Source organism: Stigmatopora argus, chromosome 4 (genome assembly GCF_051989625.1).
Source record: "Stigmatopora argus isolate UIUO_Sarg chromosome 4, RoL_Sarg_1.0, whole genome shotgun sequence".
NCBI classification, from domain to species: Eukaryota; Metazoa; Chordata; class Actinopteri; order Syngnathiformes; family Syngnathidae; genus Stigmatopora; species Stigmatopora argus.
In genome coordinates this window covers 1753591-1775259 of record NC_135390.1, presented here as the reverse complement: position 1 = coordinate 1775259, position 21669 = coordinate 1753591, and the positions used below count along the sequence as shown (strand labels likewise).

Sequence of the window (21669 nt, the reverse complement as noted above, 5' to 3'; positions counted from 1 at the left end):
AGTTGCAAGGACAACAAACTGTGCCTTCACAGCTGTTGGAGCTCCCTCCCCATCCTGCAGTCTGGTAATAAACTTATTTCCTTTAAATTGGTCTCACTCTTTCTGTGCCTGTTCCTGAAGCCGTTTTACAGACCCAACAACTAATGGCGCAACACGCCATTGCGGCATAAATGAATCTACACTTTGGCGTTCTTTTGTACATCATTCAGCTGGTAGGAACCCGAGTTATTGGGTTCTGCCGTGTGGTTAAGAGGGAGACACGGAAAGTGAATGCTCTTCCTCTCTGGAGATGCATGCATGTTATTGCACGCGACCGCTCTCGTGCTGCGAATAAAAATAAAATGTTTTCTTGTCTGTCCTCCAAGGAATAAAAAATGAACCAGCATTATGAGGGATTTACGACATAGGTATGACCATGAAGCTGATATGACGAGAGGACGTCAACATAATAACCATAACTCCCCCGTCCTCAAACTGATTAGGACCTCATAGAATTGATCCCATTGGGTAGGAAGGGCAGCGGACAATGACGGGAATGAGGATGAAGACTGTGGGCTTCCTTTAAGACAGACCTTCAATATGGCCTATAGTTTGCGCTAACATGTCCAGGAGATTGATGACAACATGGTCAGAGCCATTGAATTTGGCAATTGTCTTGACAGTGTCATGTACTTGTACAACAGCATATTTGTACAAGAAAAGAAACAGCGGTCGGAGAAAGAAGCTCCTCCTGAAAAGCTCCCCTCTGGCGACCCCTGAAGATTCCATTGATGATCTAATGCCTCTCGAATCTGACAAAGCAGACTTGGACTAAAGCTCCTAACCGTTTTTTTTTATTATTTAATTCAAGCAGAGAGGAACTATTTTCACTGAGTTCAGTACTTAAAGTATTTATATTATTTTAATTTATGGAGTATATTTATATATTAATACATGACATTATTTTAATATGCCTATTAATGTGATATTTAATAAATACATTTCTTGATCATTGTACATACTTTGTGGTTTTAGATTATCACGGTAAAGTCTGGTCTACATTATCCACGATATTTGAGGAAATACTGTACAGTCATTCGCTCTGTAGATGTTAAATAAATTGATGTGAAACAACCAGAAATGTTTTTAAAGATATGTTTTAATGGGCATCATCTGTACAATACATGAAATAGAAATATGCATAGTCAAAGTATTCACGGGATAAAGGTTTGATGACTTGAACACTATGAGAACAGGCTGCAGGTGAGGTGGAGGAACCCATGGCAATGGCCGAAAAGTCCACAGGCCCAGCAGGTGGCCCCACCTGAAAGGCAAAAGGTGACCCAGTTGGGCCAATGGGGCAAAACATTGGGGGGCGTCCATGATGTGGGTCGAACACCAGAGGCCCAGACACATCTTTGTGGGCATGTTTACGTATCATTGGACACCATCTAAATGTCCACCCAAGCATTTATACATTGTAAAAAATGTATAATCTATAATCCTTTTAAGGCGTGATTTATGGATGGATGGATGGATATAAGATTCTCACGCTACGTTTGTTAAAACCCTCCAAACCCGCTCCTTTATTGCATACTTTACATACGTTTGCACCGTCACCAATTATGCCAAAAAAGAGTTCTCATTTCGAGTTGGGAAAGGCGTAAACAATTGAAGCGCACCAAGATGGCAGCACAATCTTCTGCATTATTTGACCTTGGCGGTCATCTATAATCCTTATAAAGCGTGATTTATGGATGGGTGTATGTGTGTATGTTAAGATTATCTTGCTACGTTTGGCCAAACCGTGCAACGTAGAGAGTTGAAATTTTCTATGGTGGCCAGAAACGGCTGTCGGATTCTAATAGACGAGTGATTAAATTTCTTCACCTTCCTAAGTGTGTAAACTCAAGCTTTGTATTTGTTAAAGCTGAAAGCAGAGTTGATGTATGAATCATTGTTTTTACATGATGTCCCTAAATGCACTGCGTGGCTGATTGGTCCGTGAGTTTCCAGGTGCGGGAAAAGAGTTTTCTTTCCATGTTGACTACGCCTTACCATAGATATGTTCGTGCTCTCGTGTGGCCTTCCTGTATAATGGGCGGGAATCTGAGACGGGGAGGCGGCTAGCGGGAGCTCGACCATCGATATCCTCCCCTCTCCTGTCACAGCACATGCCACAGCCTCCAAGCGAATGCCGTGGCCAGACCGGAGGCCCGCACACCATCCTCCACAACGTCATGGGGGGGCTGTATACAACCCCTACCTGGGCTTCCCGCAGACCACCATGTGGAGGACCACGGTAATGGCCAAACACGAACCTTAGTAGGGGTTCACTGACACTGTTTATGGGAATATGGTGCAAAATAGGCTGACACCAAGGCCTCCTACTCTGAAAATGAAAAAAATAAAAAAAGGAATCAAAGTGGAAATGAAATTGGAAAAAACATAAGTCGCATTGGAGTATAAAGCTGTCACTTGAGCTCTTTGTCGACATTTCATCAAATCAGCCCGGGAAAAGCTAGTGAGTTGGACTACTATTGCTGCCACGCCATCGCGGAGCTTTTTGAATACTGAGCTTTAGATCACAACTTCAACAATCAGCTTTAGAGTTGATTGTGCGTGCATGAGATTGTTAGCATTAGCTTGTTAGCGAAGTTTTTCCGCTCCTACGAAACGGACCTTTCAACTTCCAAATGCCCGCGACTACAAGATCTAAAAATAACAGACCTCCAAGTTCATCTGCTGCACCTACCTGCTCATGTAATTGCAGTTCCTGGGAGGATCGCTTTGTAGATCTCCAGAAAAAGTATGACCAAAAGTATGACCAGCTGCAGCAAGCTTTCTCAGAGATACAAATCAAGCTGGATGAGATATCAAAGGTGAGCTCTGTTTGCATAGCCACGCCGCAGAGTCTGCCTGTTGCCCCCTGCACGGGTGCGGAACAGACAGCAAATTGCCATAGGCCAATAAAGAAAAGGAAGGCAAAAAAGACCAAACAGGCTCCGAAGCAATCTTCAGCCGCGAAGTCTAGCGCTGGCGAGGCGCCCGATCATGACGATGACTACGTGTCAGCCTGCTTAGACACCGCAGATGGCAGTGACGTCATCGGTAGGCAAAGTTATGAGCCTAAAACTCAAGCCCCTGCAAATCCAATTGCTTTCGCGAGATCCAGTAAAGAGGCAGTGTCGGAACGCGAGAGGAGTGTGATAATCTATGGTGTTCCCGAGTCGCCCGAACTCCCAGCTGTGGGCAGCGCGATGAAAGATCGCGAGTTTGCCATATTTTGTATCAAGTCGATCCTGGAGACACTGGCACCCGGGGCATCTCTCTCACTCGGAAGATCGGTGAGGCTTGGACGCGAGCCACCATCCTCTGCTGACGCACGCCCCCGTCCATTAAAGATGACTCTTGGCACTCCATCTGAAGTTGAGACCTTCTTAACAAGCGCCAAGAAAATCCAATGGCCTGATCTCGAACTGGATTTTCGGAAGGAGTACTCTTTGAGGGAGAGGATTCGTTGGCGCAACCTTGTAGCAGAGCTGGCAGCGAGGCGTCAGAAGGGCGAAAGAGGTCTGTGCATCCGCAACGGCCAACTAGCCCTGACAAGCTACATCCACCCGCCACTGAGGGTGACCACAGAGACTCAGAACAACTGGGTGACGGTGAGGGAACAAGGGATGGCGGTGGTCCACCCCTAGTCATCATCTACACCAACGCGTGCAGTTTGATCGCCAAGTTCAGTGACCTCTTCAGTATTGTATCAGGACTCAAGCCTGATATGATCGTCATTACTGAAACCTGGCTAAGCTCTGAAGTGCACGACGCTGAGATAAACCTGGTGGGCTACATCCCCTTCCGGTGCGACAGGCGAGACAGACGTGGTGGTGGAGTTATCATCTATGCTAAGGGCGAGCTAAAGCCCTCCCTTTGTCCTCTCCCTCCCGCTGCTCAACAGACCGACTTCTTTGAGGTTGTGCGATGCAATATAACTGTGGGCGGAGTCTGTCTGCCTATCTTGGGAGTCTACCGATCTCCACAAGCTACCGCCGAAGACGACAACCACGTAATCAGTGCAATTCGCTCGGTCTCATCACACCAGGACTGCCTTATTGTTGGCGACTTCAACGCACCATCAATAGACTGGAGCGATGTCGTCTGCTCATCAGCCGACCGGTTCGACCAGGCACTCCTCGACACAGTTGATAACTGCTTTTTATCACAGCATGTTGCAGCTCCGACGCGCTTCCGCGGTAACCAACGCCCGTCTCTTCTGGACCTGGTACTCACGTGCTACCCGTCGTCGGTATCGTCTCTCATCATCCTCCCGCCGCTCTCCATGTCTGACCATGTGGTGCTCAAGTTCAACTGGCACGCAACAATTCCGGCCTTACAGAGCGAGATGCTTCCGAAGAGAAGGTTTGCTACCCTGAATCATCACGCACTGGCGGAGGCTTCCGAGGCTGTTGACTGGGCTTCCTTCATGGAGATCACTTCAGTCGGCGAGCTGTGGGCATTGTTGAAACAATCCATACTCCGGGTGACTGAGCGCTCAGTACCATTGTCGATGCCACGGCACCAGAAGCACAAACCCTGGGCGACACAAAAGGTGAAGCGGGAACGGACTCTCAGAGATGTTGCTTGGCGCGAATTCCAGGAACGAGGCACGGCAGCTGCATATGAGGTCTATAAGCAGCAACGAAATAGGGCAGTGTTCACTGAAAGGCAAGAGCGGAGCAAGTATGAGCTGAGGTTGGCGCAGTCATCTCGTGCAAACCCCAAACGCTTCTTTGACCATGTTCAAGCCAACAAACGTCTGCACAATCAAGTGGTTAAACTCAGGGATGCTGATGGAGTCGGTGTCACGGATGCAGAGGGGCAAAGCTCTCTTTTTGCTAGGGTGTTCGCAGGCATTTACAAAGCCGATGATGGGCGACCAACACCCCCATTTGCTCGGGATGTTCCCCCAATGCCTGCAGTTGCCATTACACCTCCTGAAGTCTACCGAGCCTTGATGTCCTCCAGGCACTCGCTCCGACCATAGCACTTCCCCTCGCATATCTCTTCACACTGTCCTTGCAATCAGGTGAAGTCCCCGAAGACTGGAGACGGGCCGTCATCTGCCCTATCTATAAGAAAGGAGACCGAGAGGACCCGTTGAATTACCGACCGGTCTCCCTCACTTCAGTAATCTGCAAAATGTTAGAATCAATTATCAAAACGTCCATGATGGCCCATCTCCAGAACACAGCGGCGATCTCCGATAGTCAGCATGGATTCGTGTCCAAGAGATCCTGCCTCACCAACTTGCTGATGATGGAGGAATGGGTCACTCAACTAATGGACGATCGACAAATTGCCGACCTGGTCTTCCTGGACTTCGCCAAGGCGTTTGACTCGGTCAACCATCGCTTGCTACTCCGCAAGTTGGAAGCGTATGCGATTCACCCAGCGGTAGTGAGGTGGATTGATGCGTTTTGGGCTGGCCGCACCTTTCAAGTACAAGTCAACGGCATACTTTCAGAGACTCACAACGCCCCCAGCGGTGTCCCCCAAGGCTCTGTTCTTGGACCACTGCTGTTCGTGGTGTTTGTAAACGACCTGCCAGAGCACATCTCCCAGCGGGTTCTCCTCTTCGCCGATGATGTGAAGCTCGTTGCTCCCCGGAGCGACTACGAGGACCTGCGTAGGTGCCTTCATCATGTGTGGAGTTGGTCGAACCTGTGGGACCTGCGGCTCAATATCACGAAATGCAGTCATCTGGCTATTGGGGCTCCTCCTGATTCACCTCTTGACTTTGAACCGGGACGCCTGGAACTGGAACGAACTCAACGGTGCAAAGATCTGGGCATCATTGTCGACGACACGTTCAAACCAACGGCCCAATGCATCCAAGCAGCCAACAAAGCTCGCGGAGTGCTGTTCCTAATGTTCCAGTCCTTTGCCGTCATCACAGCAGACATCTTCCTTCCTTTGTATGTTTCCCTGGTGAGGCCCATTCTCGAGTATGGGATCCAAGCCGCATCACCGTACCTCGCCAAGGACATCCAGCATCTGGAGCGGGTCCAGAGGCTTGCAACGAGGATGGTCCGCGGCCTCAGCTTAATGTCTTACGAGGGAAGATGCCAGCGACTCAACCTGCCGACCCTTGAGGCTAGGCGTCTGCGAGGGGACCTGATACTGGCCTACAACATCCTCCACGGTATCTACAGCGTGCCCCGTGACCTCTTCTTCACGCCCGCACCTGATCGTGGTCTGAGGGGTCATCCGTGGAAGCTGTACCCTCGCGGGTTCCAGTTGAATCGGCGGAAGGCTGCTTTTTCAGTGCGCATCGCCGGTCCTTGGAACCGGCTTCCGCAGGGTGTGGTCGAGAAGCCGACGGTCGCCCAGTTCAAGCGGGCTCTGGATGACTTTTTGGCTGTGGACCAGTGACTACACCGCGTTTTGTGCACATTTTTTTGTGTCTTGTTACATGGCCCTAGCCTGGTGCTTTTTCTTGCCAAATAAATTGAATTGAATTGAATTGAAAAAGTGCTTTCCGCTGGGTTCATGATTGGTGGGAGTATTCCTTTATGAATTCTCGTTGGCGGAACGGAGTGAACCCATGACCAGGGAATCAGGCAACAAAAAGGGAGTGCAGGTGCACAAATGTAAAATCTTATAAATTAAAAACTGGGTAAACTAAACACAAAGAAACTTACTGACCGGGGAAGGAAGATACACGCCGACATAACCTCCAAAACGAAACAATATTCCCACACAGACTGAAAATGACATGGTTTAAAAACACAGACAAGGGTTGACAAGACAATTGCAAACACTTGGTTCACACGAGGGAAAGAGCACCGGAAAGACACAGCAGGTGGAACATATTCGTAACCATGCGGACAACACACAAGAGAAATACACGGCCAACCATCAAAACCCCAGCAAAACATGAGAAAACCAAACGAATGAGGAGATAGCCTACAAGGTTGATGTGTTTGAAATTCATTTAGAAGATGGCAAAAGGCCTAAGGGGCCTTGGTTTGGTGGTACACTTAAGCACGCAGGTAGGCCACAAATTAGTAACCCCAAGTGCTTCCATCTTTCTTCAGAGCCTTCCGGATAATTTTCTGAGCCATCAATCTCACAGATGCCTTTCTCCCTGGTTAAGAAAGGTAGTGGATTGCCAATGGACAGGGATCAATGGTCTACGCAGGTCCTTTTTCAAGGTTGCATCACTGTTTGACCCCTAAGTCACCGACCACAACCTCGTCCAGGTGCAGATCTGAGGTGATAAGCAGCAGAATGTCAAGGTTGGAAGCCTGTTCAGCGCCAACGCTAGAGTAATCAAATCCCATTTGCATCGTGTTGATGGTGGCTCTGGTGAGAGAGTCCGCAACCATGTTAAATTTGTCACCAATGGTGATTAATTATTAATGGTGACAAATTATTAATGATTGCAATTCCGCAGTGCATTCCTAAGTGAATGATGGGGGTGTTGCTGGGACCACAGTTCAGCCACCATGGGCAATGAGAATGCGAGTGTCTTGTTATCAAAACTGTAAAGTTATGGCCTTCCAGGTGGTGGGAATATCGTGCTTAACCTCAGAAACTTTAGCAAGATGTGTTGGGGTCATCACTGTAGCAAGTTAGGAGGGGAGTCTGAGGTGGTGTGTTGAAGCAAGAGCCAAGCATGGCTGTTTTGATGACATTCAGTGAACAGAAAAATCACATGAATGTTGTCAGTTAGTCAGTGAAAAAATAAACATGAATTTGACTTTTTTTCTCAAACAATGCATTCCCCACTCGGTTCACTGCTGCCGGTGAATGAACAACGTTAAATTAAGACACCCCTTCCTTACAACCGCTCCAATCAATATTCTATTGAATTGCATGTCATTTAGATGGGGTTGGTGTTTTGAGGGCTGTGCACAAACATTTTAATATTCTTTCTCTAGTTGAAATTTAGATAACGCTCATTGCGGTCTTAAGGATTGAAAAAGCAAAACTGACTTTTTGTTAACTCCATCTCGTGTCCTCTGGAAAAGTAGATGATAATGCTGGAGCCTTATACAAATATTGGACATATTCATGTATGATTTGCCAGTGAAGCGAATGAATAAACTGATGACATCGCAAGTCTTTACCATCTTGTCGTCACTTTGAATAATGATCTCATTCACTAGTTTAAATGCCTCGCTGTTAGTCATTACTCTTCACATCCTTTTTTACTTTCAAATAAGTCTAAAATTGTAATTATGTAATTGAAACTATTTGAGTGGTTAGTACGTCGGCCTCACAGCTTTGGGATCCTGGGTTCAAATCCAGGTTGGTCCACCTGTGTGGAGTTTACATGTTCTCCCTGGGCCTGTGTGGGTTTTCTCCGGGTACTCCATTTCCCTCCCACATTCCAAAGACACGCATGTTAGGCTGATTGGACACTCTAAATTGCCCCTAGGTATGAGTGTGAGCGTGAATGGTTCTCCGTCTCCTCGTGCCCGAAGCCAGCTGGGATAGGCTACAGCACCCCCCCCCCCCCCTCGCTATCCTAGTGAGGATAAAGTGGTTCAGAAAATTAATGAATGAATATTTCAGGCTGAACAGAAAGTCAAGTTATGTGGAACCTCAAATGAAGAGGAAGATAAACTGCATTCACTTTTTCACCAGTAACTATTGTTTTATGTCATGTTGTTTTTATTTTTATTTTATTTTATTGTTTTTTTGGGGGGGTCTATTGGGCGTCTTACCTTGTTTACCCTGTCCAGGTGATTACTCAGAAGTTTTACCTGCTGTCTCTTTCCTGTTCGTTGCCCTCGTGTGACCCAACTGTTCGTAACTGTCTCATCAACCCATTCTATTTACATCCTGTATCTTTGTCAGCCCTTGTCAGATTGTCTGCTTTAATGCAGTCAAGTGAGTTCACGCTTCTTTTTCTGAAGTCAAGCCAGCTGCACTTTATTTTCTGTTGCCCACTTCCTTCAGGTCTTACGGTAGAGAGGAATGAATTGAGGGAAAGAAAGACGTCACTGCCGAATCCCAGCCTTCGCACAGTGGACTTCCTCGCATTTGAATCCTGCTTTGCAATTTAATAAAATGAAAATATGCCCCATTGACTAATAAATGCCATTCTTTACAAAAAAGCATGTTTCATATAGTTGGGTCAACAAAAAAAATGACGGCATTATTTTTTTCCCTGTACATTTAATGAAATATTAATGATGACGTCACTGTAGAGTTCCAGTGCAGCGTAATTAATAAATGGAGTTTGTCATTGAAAAAACAAAAAGGTGTTCGACAAGCAGGGGGAATCTTCCATCACCTGTTTTGATTTGGAGTCAATACCTCAAATAGCATGGGCTTATTGAACAAATTACATGCTAATAACCGGCACTTGAGAGTGGCTCCAGCAACTCCCAATTAATAAAAAAATGATGGAGTTTGTCATTGAAAAATTAAAAAAGTGTATGATCAACAGGGAGTGATCACACATCACTTGAGTTCATTTGGGGTTAATATGCATAGCTGTCAACCTCGGCCAATTGCTCCCCTTATTAATGATTGCAATTCCCCTTATTAAGTGATAATAAACCATACAACCGTACTTACTAAGTGATAAAGAACCGTACAAATGCAACATGGCACATATTTACTCACATAGGCGCACTTAAAAGTCTAAAATTTCCCCAAAGTGGACAGCTTGACTATCTGGGTACATTGCTTGCTGACGCGCTAAATTTATATAGTATAAAGGGGGATGTGTGAAAGGGGAATGCGCGTGCGCATATCATGCTTAAAGCATGACAATTATAGCAGCCGACAATGTCATTTTTGTCTGCTACCTGTGACCAAGACGATACGGATTAGAGGCAAAATGGGTAAAACGAGATCGGTTTTACAAAAAAAAACATACTTGAAAAAAATCCCGTACAAAATTTGTTATACTGCGTGCACAATTTGAGATCAAAAAATTTATAATGTATAAACTACGGGAAAAACTTATAAGTTGACAGGTAGAATACACCAAATGGTCTAGGAGCTATTGAACTAATCGGGTGCTAATAACAGTAATAAATTAATAAATAATTTTGTCATTAAAAAAATCTAAAGTTGTCCGATAAACAAGTGGTAGTAATCATCCATCACTTGTGTTGATTTGGGATCATTAAGTCAAATTGCCTGGGCGCTATTGAACAAGTTAGGTAATAATAATAGCGGGGGTACTTGTGTTGGACCAATGTTTGGAAACGAGTGTGGTCGATTGGTCGCCGGTCTACCGGCGACCAAAAGACCGACGACCAAAAGACAGATGACCAAAAGACCGGCAACAAAACAAGGTAAAACAACACGGTCTACGCATCGATAAAAGCCAACAATGGCCATGAGCAGTTTCACTGAGCCGACATGTGAGTGTAAAAGAGTTTGTGAGTGTAAAAGAGTTTGTATGAACGTGAGTTGTCCCCTTAGGAAGGTACGTCCGTCAGGGTCTTAACCAGTTCTCCAACAAAAAACAATACAAGTCCGGGAAATTTGGAGCTTTTCTTTAGCCTAATAATTAATAGGGCATTAAGTATGACTAAATAATAATTTGCAGTTTGTATTTAGGGAATTTGAGCAACGATTTAAATGGTAATTATCAATAACCTTCCAGGCGACCAAAAGATCGGCAACCAAAAGACCGGCGACCAATCGACCGTGTACCGTTTGGAAATAGGGGATCCTTTTGTAGGAGTGAAATTGACTGTGTAGTCACATGATTAGACTGACTGTTGATTGCATGTAGTCACGTGATTAGACTGACTGTTGATTGCATGTAGTCACATGATTAGACTGACTGTTGATTGCATGTAGTCACATGATTAGACTGACTGTTGATTGCATGTAGTCACATGATTAGACTGAGTGTTTGTTGCATGTAGTCACGTGATTAGATTGACTGTTTGTTGCATGTAGTCACGTGATTAGATTGACTGTTTGTTGCATGTAGTGAAATGATTAGATTGACTGAATGTTGCATGTATTCACGTGAATAGTGATAAATAAAAAGGAGACAGTTTTTTGTCACACGAATCAGATGAAGCCAGTTTATGTGGAAGCGAGACAGTTTTTTGACTGGCAGACGCAATTGCTGTAATAGATACCAACAGACACGACCGCTACATTGTAAAGAATGTTCATTTCTTTGTTTTGTTTTTATTGAAAAGATTCAAAGACAAGTTTGTTTTGTTGTGTAGGTCTCCTGCATTAAGACTAATTGTTTGCCTGGCTTCAAGATGCTCACTCAGAAGACACCACCAATATCATTCATATTATTTGTCCCGAGCCCAGATATAATTTGTGTCGCCCTAGTCTTACTCTAAACAGTTTTTTACTATGTTATGAGGCAAATAACATTTGTTATAAACTCAGTAATTGATCGTTTAACTGAATAGACAATATGTCCACATGGAAACATCAAGTCACAAAATGCAATTTGGCAACTTGGTGATGAAGTGCTGCCTCAACAATATACAATGGAAAAGGCGCAAATAATGCAATAAGCGTTGAAATACACTTATAAAACTGAACATATATTTTAGCATAATAATTTAGCATAGTAAATTCAGCCTTATTCTAGCCTAATCTTTGTTAAAATAAATATTCAGACTGATCATACCTTTCATTGTCATCCCAAGATATACATGTTTGGTTCGTTGTTCCCTAGTGGATGAAATAGTCATGAAATTAAAATTAAAAAATGCGATTGTTTACACTTTAGCTTGTTCTCATGAAAAATGAATTTGCCACTCACGTTGTACAAGTGGGAGAATTCAATTGTAACTGGTGCAGAGAGTGATGCAGGAGAGGGTTTAATGATGACTGACACAATCCTGGAGTTAAGCAATGTGCTGTTTCTGGAGGAAGAAGAGAACATGTGACGAGCCCAACTGACATACAGCAAAAAAAAGTGACACTAATTTTGTTGGGTGGATGACTAAAAGGACCCTATTTGTAACCTAAATCTAGGCAAACGTGTGTTTATATGCAAAGTGTGCAACCATGATTCCGGACCCAAAACACTTTATGTAGTACATTTTATATACATATGGGCAAATGGATTGTGGCCTACGATTGGAAGATGAAGAAATCAATAGGCAAATTCCTTTTTTCTCCCATTCATTCCTTAATCATCTAGACCATGTGCACTCCCAAAGTTTACGGGAGTTGCTGGAGCCAATCCCAGCTCAAGCAAGTTAACGACTACATTATCATGGGGCATAACATGAACATTTACAAAAGCCTCCTAAAAGTCCCTGACACCTAAATAAACAAATAAACAAACAAATAAACTTTCCTTTTTTCTACCACCTGGAGAGAGGGCTCCAGATTTTTCTCACTTTGTTTTTTTTTCCTTGGTGAGGAAACTAACTACAATGGCGACTACTCAGTTATCTGTGCATGAATCCGAAAGAAATTTGGTGTTTATATTTTATGGATGTATACACATTGATCCTCAGAGGCTATTTTATTACCGTATTTTCACGCCTATAAGGCGCGCATAAAAGTAAAAAAAAAGTCACAAATTTTCTCCAAAATAGACAGGGCACCTTATAACGCAGAGCGCCCTTTGTGAGCGCCGAGCGCCACCAAGCGGCGCCGAGCGGGAGCGCTCGCGGGGGGCCGAGCGGCTGGCGATAGTGCTGGCTACCGGAAGCAGCTTATTTCACCTTCAAATCCCTCAAACTCCTCATCTTCTGTGTCAGAATTAAACAATTACCCAAACGAGCCTTCCAAATAGCAGCCCCCCCTCTCTTCGTTATCAGAGTCACTGTAATTTCCATGTGGCTCCTTAGAAATTATGCCGGCTTTGGCAAAAGCTCGAACAACCGTGCAAGCAGACACGTTCGTCCAGGCGGCAACGATCCATTGACAAATCGTAGCGTAAGAAGCCCGGCGCTGCCTGCCACTTTTCGTGAAGCTGTGTTCGCCAGCGATCATCCACTGCTCCCAGGCCGCTCGTAACTTTGATTTGAAAGCCCGGTTGATGCCGATGTCTGGCGGCTGTAATTCTTTGGTCAAGCCTCCGGCAATGACGGCAAGCTCCGAGTTATTATGTATAATATATATACATAGTTCACAGTCTAGCTTTGAATGCTCTGTTGACGCCAACATTTAGCGGCAGGATTTCTTTTGTAAATACAGCTGAAATGACGGCCAGCACCAAATTAGTGTGGTCGCCGCGACCACACTAATTTGGTGCTGGCCGTCAGCCGCAGCTTATGGAGAAACACCACCAATTTCGTCACACTCAGTTTCTGGATGTGATGACAAGTAGGCTTTTTGTGTTGTTGATAATGACGACAGGGCCTATGTCCGATTATTATTATTATTATTATTATGAAGGCATGTCTGAATTGTTGGAACTGAAAGACGACATATCAGAGAGGAAGTATGAAGTTAATAATGATGCAGAGCAAACTCCACATGATCCTGAGACTGGATGAACTGGCGGAGAGATAGAGGAGATAAAGGATACAAACGAAAGACAGATAAAAAAATGGAACAGACTTCAATAGCCAAGGATGCTTTGCCCCAGCTACAAAATGCTGCAAACCCTCAAGGCAATGTGTTTCCCCAGCCCCAGCCAAGCTCATACTAGCGCAGGGAATTAAAATTGCTACCACCTAAAAAGTGCCCTGTGAAGGAAGTAAAACCAAAAGTATCCCCTGATATGCTAGCAGAGTTAACTGAACTTAAGAGAGGTGCTGCTTCTCTTAAAGTTCTCAGTGCATAAATAGCTCAGATCAAAGAGACACTACAGCAGCCTATGTTTCAGCATCAGACCTACTTCCCACCCTCAGTTAGAAGGCCAGTTAGCCAGCCACCTTCTGAACAACCAGATTACTACAGCCAGTCCCCGGGACCCACTCAAATGCAGCCTACACATGCATCTCACTGGAACACTAACCGCCCTGCTAATGTCCCAAAGAGGTGTTTTGCTTGTCAGCAGGGAGGGCTAGATGTACATTTTACACACTGTTATCAGTGTGGAAGCGGAGTACATTTCCAAGGTGGATGTAAAATCCGAGGAGTCGGACCATCGAGAGAGGCCCCTTTAAAAGGTGGTGGTGGCTAGTGGTTACCCCTGTGGGACGAGTGTAAACCATGACCTGTGAAAAGTCCCAAGTATCTATACTTGGTGGCAGTGGAGTTTCACTGGTAGGGTTAAGACAATGCCCATCCTGCAAAGAGACATTGTGTTGTTCCATAGCTTGCAAAAAACAGCACTGGACAGAACACAAGCCCTTACCTGCAAACTGATGTCGACTGTGGGAAGCCTCCCAGCAAAGACCAAGGCATACGCTATCTGCCACTTCACGTCCCAACAGGTCTTCACAATAAAGTTACCTCCCTAGTTGGAAGATAGTGTCTTGTTCAGTGTTATCTAAATGGCCACCAACTACAAGCATTATGGGACACGGGTTCCCAAGTGTCAATTATTGATGAAAGGTCACATGACTCATCTTCCATACCGCCCATCCTCGAAAGATTGCAGGGGTTGCTGGAGCCTAATCCAGCTGATTTCGGGCAAAAGGCAGATGACACCCTAGACTGGTCGCCAGTCATTCATAGGACACACAGAGACAAACGATCATCCGCACCCCCAATCATACCACCACCAGCGGAAATTGAGCCTCCGCCTGCCCGCACCAAAGTCGGGCGAGTGAACCACTACACCATGAGGCGGCCTTGATGAAAGGTGGAAAGAGGAATATTTACCTGACGCACAACTGAGAAATGTCAGAAATATTAGAAACACCTGAAGATCTGACATTGACTGCAGCAAATGGGACGGAGATGCCTTATAGTGGGTGAGTTGAGACAACCTATCATTTGATCTCTGAGGTGGACAGAACAAAATAATTGATCATCCCAATGCTTGTGACAAGAGGGTGTACCTGTCCCATCCCATTATTCGTTATTGAGCACATTCTGGCACAGACTGAAATACATCAACAGTACATTGCTGTAAGGAAGGGTTTCCCAAGTCGCAAAAGAAACAAGGTGAAAACTTTCATACAGGCTGTCAGTGGAGAGCAGATTGACCAGTATATAGTGAAAACAAAGAAAGATAGGGTATTAGCACCAAAACACACAATTATTCAGATTGAGTGTCGTGTAGCTGCCCAACCTTTTAAAGAGGACATGATCATGCTTTTTCAGCGAGAGGTGAACTCCCATTGGCCACATGGACACTTTGTTGAGTGTAAGGAAGGGTGTTTTCCCTGTCATCACAATTGATGTCTCAAACCCGACTACTATAATATTCTCTTACTCGGGCGCACTCTAATTGGCACAGTACAAAATATCTCGACGGTGCTTCCCGACGAGATTTTTGAACCAGCCCCAGCACCAATTACAATGAACAACACCAGCATCCACACCCCATCTATTACAGGTGAACAATGGGACCCACCTGTAGACGTAAGTCACCTGACAGAGGAGCAGAGACAGGTAGTCAAAAGAATGCTGAGAGAAGAGTGTCACTCCTTCTCAATATCAGACAATGATGTTGACTGTATTGACAGATTGCAAATGACTAGTGTTCATACATGTCAGTGTCCTGACCATTGTACCAGAAAATGAAGGGTTACTACCTCCATGACTTGATAGCACAGGACTGGGTGAGAAAGTCAAACTCATCATACACCTCACCGATTGTGTGTGTCAGAAAAAAAAGATGGAACTCTTCGGTTGTGCGTAGATTATAGAGACCTAAATAGGAAGACATATCCCAATCGACAGCCTATCCCCCGAGTCCAAGACATTATGGATAGCTTAGGCAGGAACTCCTGGTTTTCCCTCTTGAACCAGGGGAAGGCATATTGTGAAATATGGAATGTATTTCTCTTATATTCTTTTATCCTTTTAGCTTTAGCAACTAGAATATAATTTTACTGACACCTACTGGTCAAGGCCTGTCATCACTTTGAATATAACACCTCCCCTTTTGTTGTTCCCGACTAAAGTTTGTCTCCGCCTACCTTCAATAAAACCCTCCCGGCCCTCGGTAGGATGTGTATTTGGCAGGGGGAAGCTGCAAGATCGACGTATGCTCTGTCCGTCCGCCCCCTCCTACTTTGGAGGGGTGGTGAGACAAAGAGGCGAGCGAGCAGCGGCCATCTTGGAAGCGACTTGCCATTCTACCCTCCTGATCGGCCAATAGAGTAAAAACTATTCCGTCCTCTCTGCTTGAAGATTATTTTGATGTTTGGGAATTAGCCCAAACATTTCTGGTGGATTCCAGCCACGACAGATCAGAAAGCCAATAAACCTGATGTCAGCTACTCCCGCTTTGAGAGAGGGTGATCTGGTCTGCTACGGCCCGAAAACAAGAACGGATTATCCCTTCATGCAGAGCAAGCACCAACACGGTAAGGGCACTAGTTAAAATTAATTTGTAAAACAAGGCTGGCGAAAAATCTATTTTTTACTCGTGAAAGAGTCGAGGAAAACGCTCCATTTGTGGGAGATACGTTGTGTGCAAAACTCTGAGAAGTACGCAAGTCACAAAAAAGGAAAATAGATACGTGAGGTATGCAACGGAACAGATGTGCATTTAGTCGGTCTTCGGTTGACCCACTAAGTGGCATCTAAGGGGTTGGCTGGTGACGCAGCTTTACCTGAAGGGTGGGGGCAAAAGGCCCCCCCGTGAAAGGATTTTCGGAGATTGTTAAAAATAAAAATAGAGAAAAAAAGTAGTATACCGTGCCAAGGGTAAGAGCAGAGGTCTCAAAATATATAGAATTATATATATATATATATATATATATATATATATATATATATATATATATATATATATATATATATATATATATATATATATACACGGGGGGTGCTGGAGCCTACCCCAACTAGCTACAGGCACCAGCTGGGAGACACCCTGAATCAGTGACCAGCCAATCGCAGGACACAAGGAGACAGACAACCATTCACGCTCACACTCATACCTAGAGGCAATTTAGAGTGTGAAACCAGCCGACGCTGAATGTTTTTGGAATGTGGGAGGAAACCTGAGTACTCGGAGAAAACTCAAGTGAGGACCGACCTGGGATCGAACCCTCGACCCCAGAACCACCCGGCTGCTGGGCGGCTCGGCGGCTTGAGTGGTTAGCACGTCGGCCTCACAGCTCTAGGGTCCTGGGTTCAAATCCAGTTAAGTCCAACTGTGTGGAGTTTGCATGTTCGCCCAGGCCTGCACACATGCCCTGCGATTGGCCGGTTACCAATTCAGGGTGTCCCCTGCCTCTGGCGCGAAGTCAGCTGGGATAGGATCCAGCACCCCCGTGACCTTAGTGAGGATAAAGCGGTTCAGAATATGAAAGAAATTAATGAATGAATATCATGCATCATTTACCCCTGTAATGGGTGAGACACACGGGAGGCGATGGCAAAATGCAAAAGTTATCGCTATTGAGCTGAATTCCAACACACGGCGTGCAACGGGGCTGCAGAGCGAGTGGCAATGAAACACACTCTGTCTGTGTGGCAAAGCTAGTCTCTGATTAGGTAAGACTTTTTTGCTGCTTATGATGATGTCAGACTTACCATGATTTGGTATATTTTAACTGTCTGCTTTTGCTGCAATCCCATTGCTAAATATTCAAGAAGTATTGGCATTTTAAAAATAAATCAAATGAATGCAATCAAAAATAAAAGGTGCATCGGGTGTCATCCCTGTTAACAGTTTTCATTTTCCTCAGCCTCCTTTCACACTGCCATTTCATTTCAGTCTCATCTTTCAATTTTTGCATTTGATTTGCCGCTCTAGCTAAATGAGGTGAGAGTTTCAGGAAAGATACTAAATGACATAAAAAATTACAGTGACTGATAAGATTTTGAAATATGTAAAGGATGATTGTGCTTAAAGCATACACTGATGCTATGATGAATCCAAAGGGAGCATGATTTCATCACATTTGATACCACCTCTTTTAGTTACTAATTCTCTTGTGATTGTCTCTCGTTTCATGATTTATACTCTAAATTCTATCAATTATAGAAGGCACAAATTGAGAAGGGGCAGTCAGAAAATGCATTAAATGTTATTTCCTGTTAAGCTTCTAATATTACAAAACATATTCATGAAATTGGATGGTCTTACCTAGAACATGAAACCAGAGGCTACGATAAAGTACTTTTTTTATATATTTGTGGGATTGCAGAATTATTAGACACGTTGTATTTGTGAGGATTCATTTTATTTTTGAACAACAACTATGTTCTTATTCATTCATCTTCCATACTGCCCATCTTTGAAAGGGTTGCGGGGGTTGCTGGAACCTAACCCACCTGCTGCCCGGTGAAAGGCAGATTAGACCATAGACTGGTCGCCAGTCAGATGTAGGTCAAACAGAGAGACAAACGACCATCCGCACTCCCAATCATACCGCCACCAGCGGGAATCAAGCCCACGCCTGCCTGCACTGAAGTCAGGTGAGTGACCTCTACACCACGAGGCGGCTCACCATTATTTTTTAAAAAAGGTGCTCTGCCCATCAACCACTCATTTATCTCATTTTACTCTGAGGTTCAGAGTTGGTATGTTATTCTTGATGACTCACCTTCTTACCCTTCTGATATCAATAGCCTCACTCAATCCATCTTCTTTCACCTCTGAAATATAAACCATCTCCGCCCATCGCCAACACTACCTATATTCTTCTTCACAATGAAACCATTAGTGTTGTCTTGTTGTGAAGAATGCAGGTTATAGTCTTGTCTCAGGAGTGATAGCAACTTGTTAGTATCTACTTATCAAGTGTAAACTGTGAATCCCAACACCAGACCCAGTGTCTCTTCAACCTGGGGAAGAGTGTAGCAGTCCTTCCGTGATCCACACAGAACCACGGAAAGAACCCTGTTTTTCTCAGAACCATGACATCCCCAGATGAACAGGGAGTGATAGAGGGCTATATAATGTTTCCAGAATGGCCTTGACTTCTCTTTCTGTGGTTTCTGCCATTTGCAGAACCCTTGGCCAGACTTTGATTAATTGTACATCTCCAGTGCTCCCTTCTGGGTTCCCTGCTGGTCCATCGTCCATGAGCAAGGCGTCATTGGATGACAGATTTGGCCATACTTGCAGTAGATGGAAATCTGCAAACAGCGGTTGGTCTTGTTCTTGTGATGAACCATGAGAAATGTCAATCCCCATACAAGTTCTTCCAGCTATTGTGGTATTTATGCCACACCCACCGGCAGGTCATCTTACATTGTTTATGGGGTTCTGGTGTTCAAGCTTCCCTTCTGGAAGTAGAATCATGTCGGAGCAAGCAAGTGTAGTCTCTTGCAGATATAAAAACTTTCTTTTTCAGATTAAAGTTATTTATCTTTTGACTGAGCGGCAATTAAGAAGACTGTCAAAAGTCACATGACGATGCAATCAATCCTCCTGCATAACAACAGATAAGGCTTTTCACTTTTCAAAGGCCACCAGGCCATCATCACATACTAAACGGAAGTTGATCTCCATGGGATAACCACAGCATGACTCCTCCAGACATGGCTAGTGATTGCAGAAACTTCAGCGACATCGGGGCATTGCATCACATGTGTACATCTGCACACCTCAAATTTACCTCCTCAGCAGTGTTCTGAAGTCCCCCCATCGTGGCGGGCATGCAGCAGAACTTCACTGCTACAGCAAAAATGCTTGTCACTGGTTTGTCGATAAAGCACTCATCAGTTTCTACCTTCACCTTTGATAGGGCACAATTGTGCCCAGACATTCTATTCCTCACTCATTAGTTGACGGCATGGTGTTTAAAAGATCAATCTCATCTCATTTTATGAACAGCTTAATCCTCATAGGGGTCGCGGGGGTGCTGGAGCCTATCCCAGCTTACTCCGGGCCAGAGGGCGGTGGGCATCCTGAATCGGTGGCCAGCCGATCGCAGGGCAAAAGGAGACGTACAACCATGCACACTCAAACGCATACCTATGGGTAATTTAGAGTGTCCAATCAGCCTACCATGCATGTTTTTGGAATGTGGGAGGAAAACGGAGTACCTGGAGGAAGTCCACGTAGGCCCGGGGAGAATAATAATAATAATAATGATCGGACATAGGCCCCTGTCGTCGTTATCACAACACAAAAAGCCTACTTGTCATCACACGCAGAAACTGCGTGTGACGAAATTGATGGTGATTCTCCATGAACTACGTTTACTCGGCAAAAGACCTAAATCAGTGTAAGTTACGGACTTGTAATTTGGCATTCTGCTGTTGTGGATACAGGTCGCTTACCTCTCGCTTACCTCTCACTGTCTTTCACTTACCTTACTTCAGTCAGCTAGTAGGAGGCAGATCACCACCCAAACCTCTTTTTATATTACCGCAGAAGGGAATGTGTGTTATGTTACCGCGAGTTTAGATTTCTGATGGATGTGGGGAAAAAACTGTCCTTAAGCCTATTTGTCCGTGCTTTGTGGGACCTATAGCGTGTGCCAGAGGGCAGCAGCTGGAACAGATTGTGGCCAGGGTGGTAAGGGTCCCCTATGATGTTCTTGGCTCTGCTGAGGTAACGAGGGCTGGCAATGTCTTCCAGTGAGGGCAGAGAGCAGCCGACAATCCTCTGGGCAGTGTTAATCACTTTCTGCATGGCCTTTTTGTCTGCCGCCGTGCTTCCAGCGTACCACACTGTGATGCCGTACGCCAGGATGCTCTCTACAGTGGTTTTATAGAAGGTTATCAGAAGCTTGGTGCCCAAGTTGTTCTTCCTAAGTACCCTGAGGAAATGGAGTCGTTTCTGAGCCTTCTTCACCACTGCCGTGATGTTTGTAGACCATGAGAGCTTATCCGTGACGTGGACCCCCAGGAATTTAAAGGACTGGACCCTGTCTACACATACTCCATTTATGAGGAGTGGGGCCAGATCTGTGCCGTGTTTGCGAAAGTCCAGGATTATTTCTTTAGTTTTCATGGTGTTCAGTGTGAGATTGTTCACCGAGCACCACGAAGACAAATTGTTGACCTCATCTCTGTAAGCCGACTCATCCCCTCCTGAGATGAGTCCGACCACAGTGGTGTCGCCTGCGAACTCCTCACTTGGACGACATTTGGACCCAGGACCCCAGAGCTGAGGCTGACGTGCAAACCACTCATGCCCCCAATCCGCCCCTTAAAAGCTCAATCTTCTGACATCAATTTAATGCCGCATATACGGTATAACATTGTAATCTCACATTGTTTCACACAGATATAACCTTCTCTCTCAAAGGTGAGTTGGGATCTGGTCACCATATGTATTGGAAAATTAACACAATTAATATTAATAATAATTCAACACAGCATTAAAAAAATTTAGAATTTCAACAGTTTTTTTTTTTTTTTTTATCCTAAACTGTGGTCTTACCTTTGCAATTTCAGAACATTCCCCAAGTTTCTGAACAGAATGATACCTGTTACAAATGTGGATGAGTCACCAGAATCTGAAAGACACACATTGATCAGGAGAGAAAATGAATTGGGCATATATTAGAATCCTAATGGTGCAGTCACTGGCTAAAAATTCAGAAAATGCAGGTTATTCTTGGAGTTTCAACTCCTCCAAATTAGAATGAAAATGGCCTACATGACCAGTCAACTATATAGTAAATGCTACAGTTTGACTTCCTTGGACACTTCAGTTCTTATATGTTCACAAACTATGTTAACTTTGAT

At 44.7% G+C, this 21669-nt stretch overlaps 1 protein-coding gene across 6 annotated transcripts in view; it reads right to left on the bottom strand.

Moving 5' to 3' along the window:
* LOC144073050 (adhesion G protein-coupled receptor B1-like) overlaps positions 1-21669 on the bottom strand; it is a 200845-nt gene that overhangs the window by 89703 nt on the left and 89473 nt on the right. For 5 of the 6 annotated variants that reach the window (XM_077598564.1, XM_077598568.1, XM_077598566.1 and 2 more), the window contains 3 exons: positions 21362-21437; positions 11753-11855; positions 11618-11661 (listed from right to left, as the gene is read on the bottom strand). In XM_077598564.1, the coding sequence (XP_077454690.1) occupies positions 11618-11661; positions 11753-11855; positions 21362-21437 (223 nt within the window). The remainder of the gene's footprint in view (positions 1-11617; positions 11662-11752; positions 11856-21361; positions 21438-21669) is intronic. The other variant, XM_077598567.1, reaches the window with a different exon arrangement.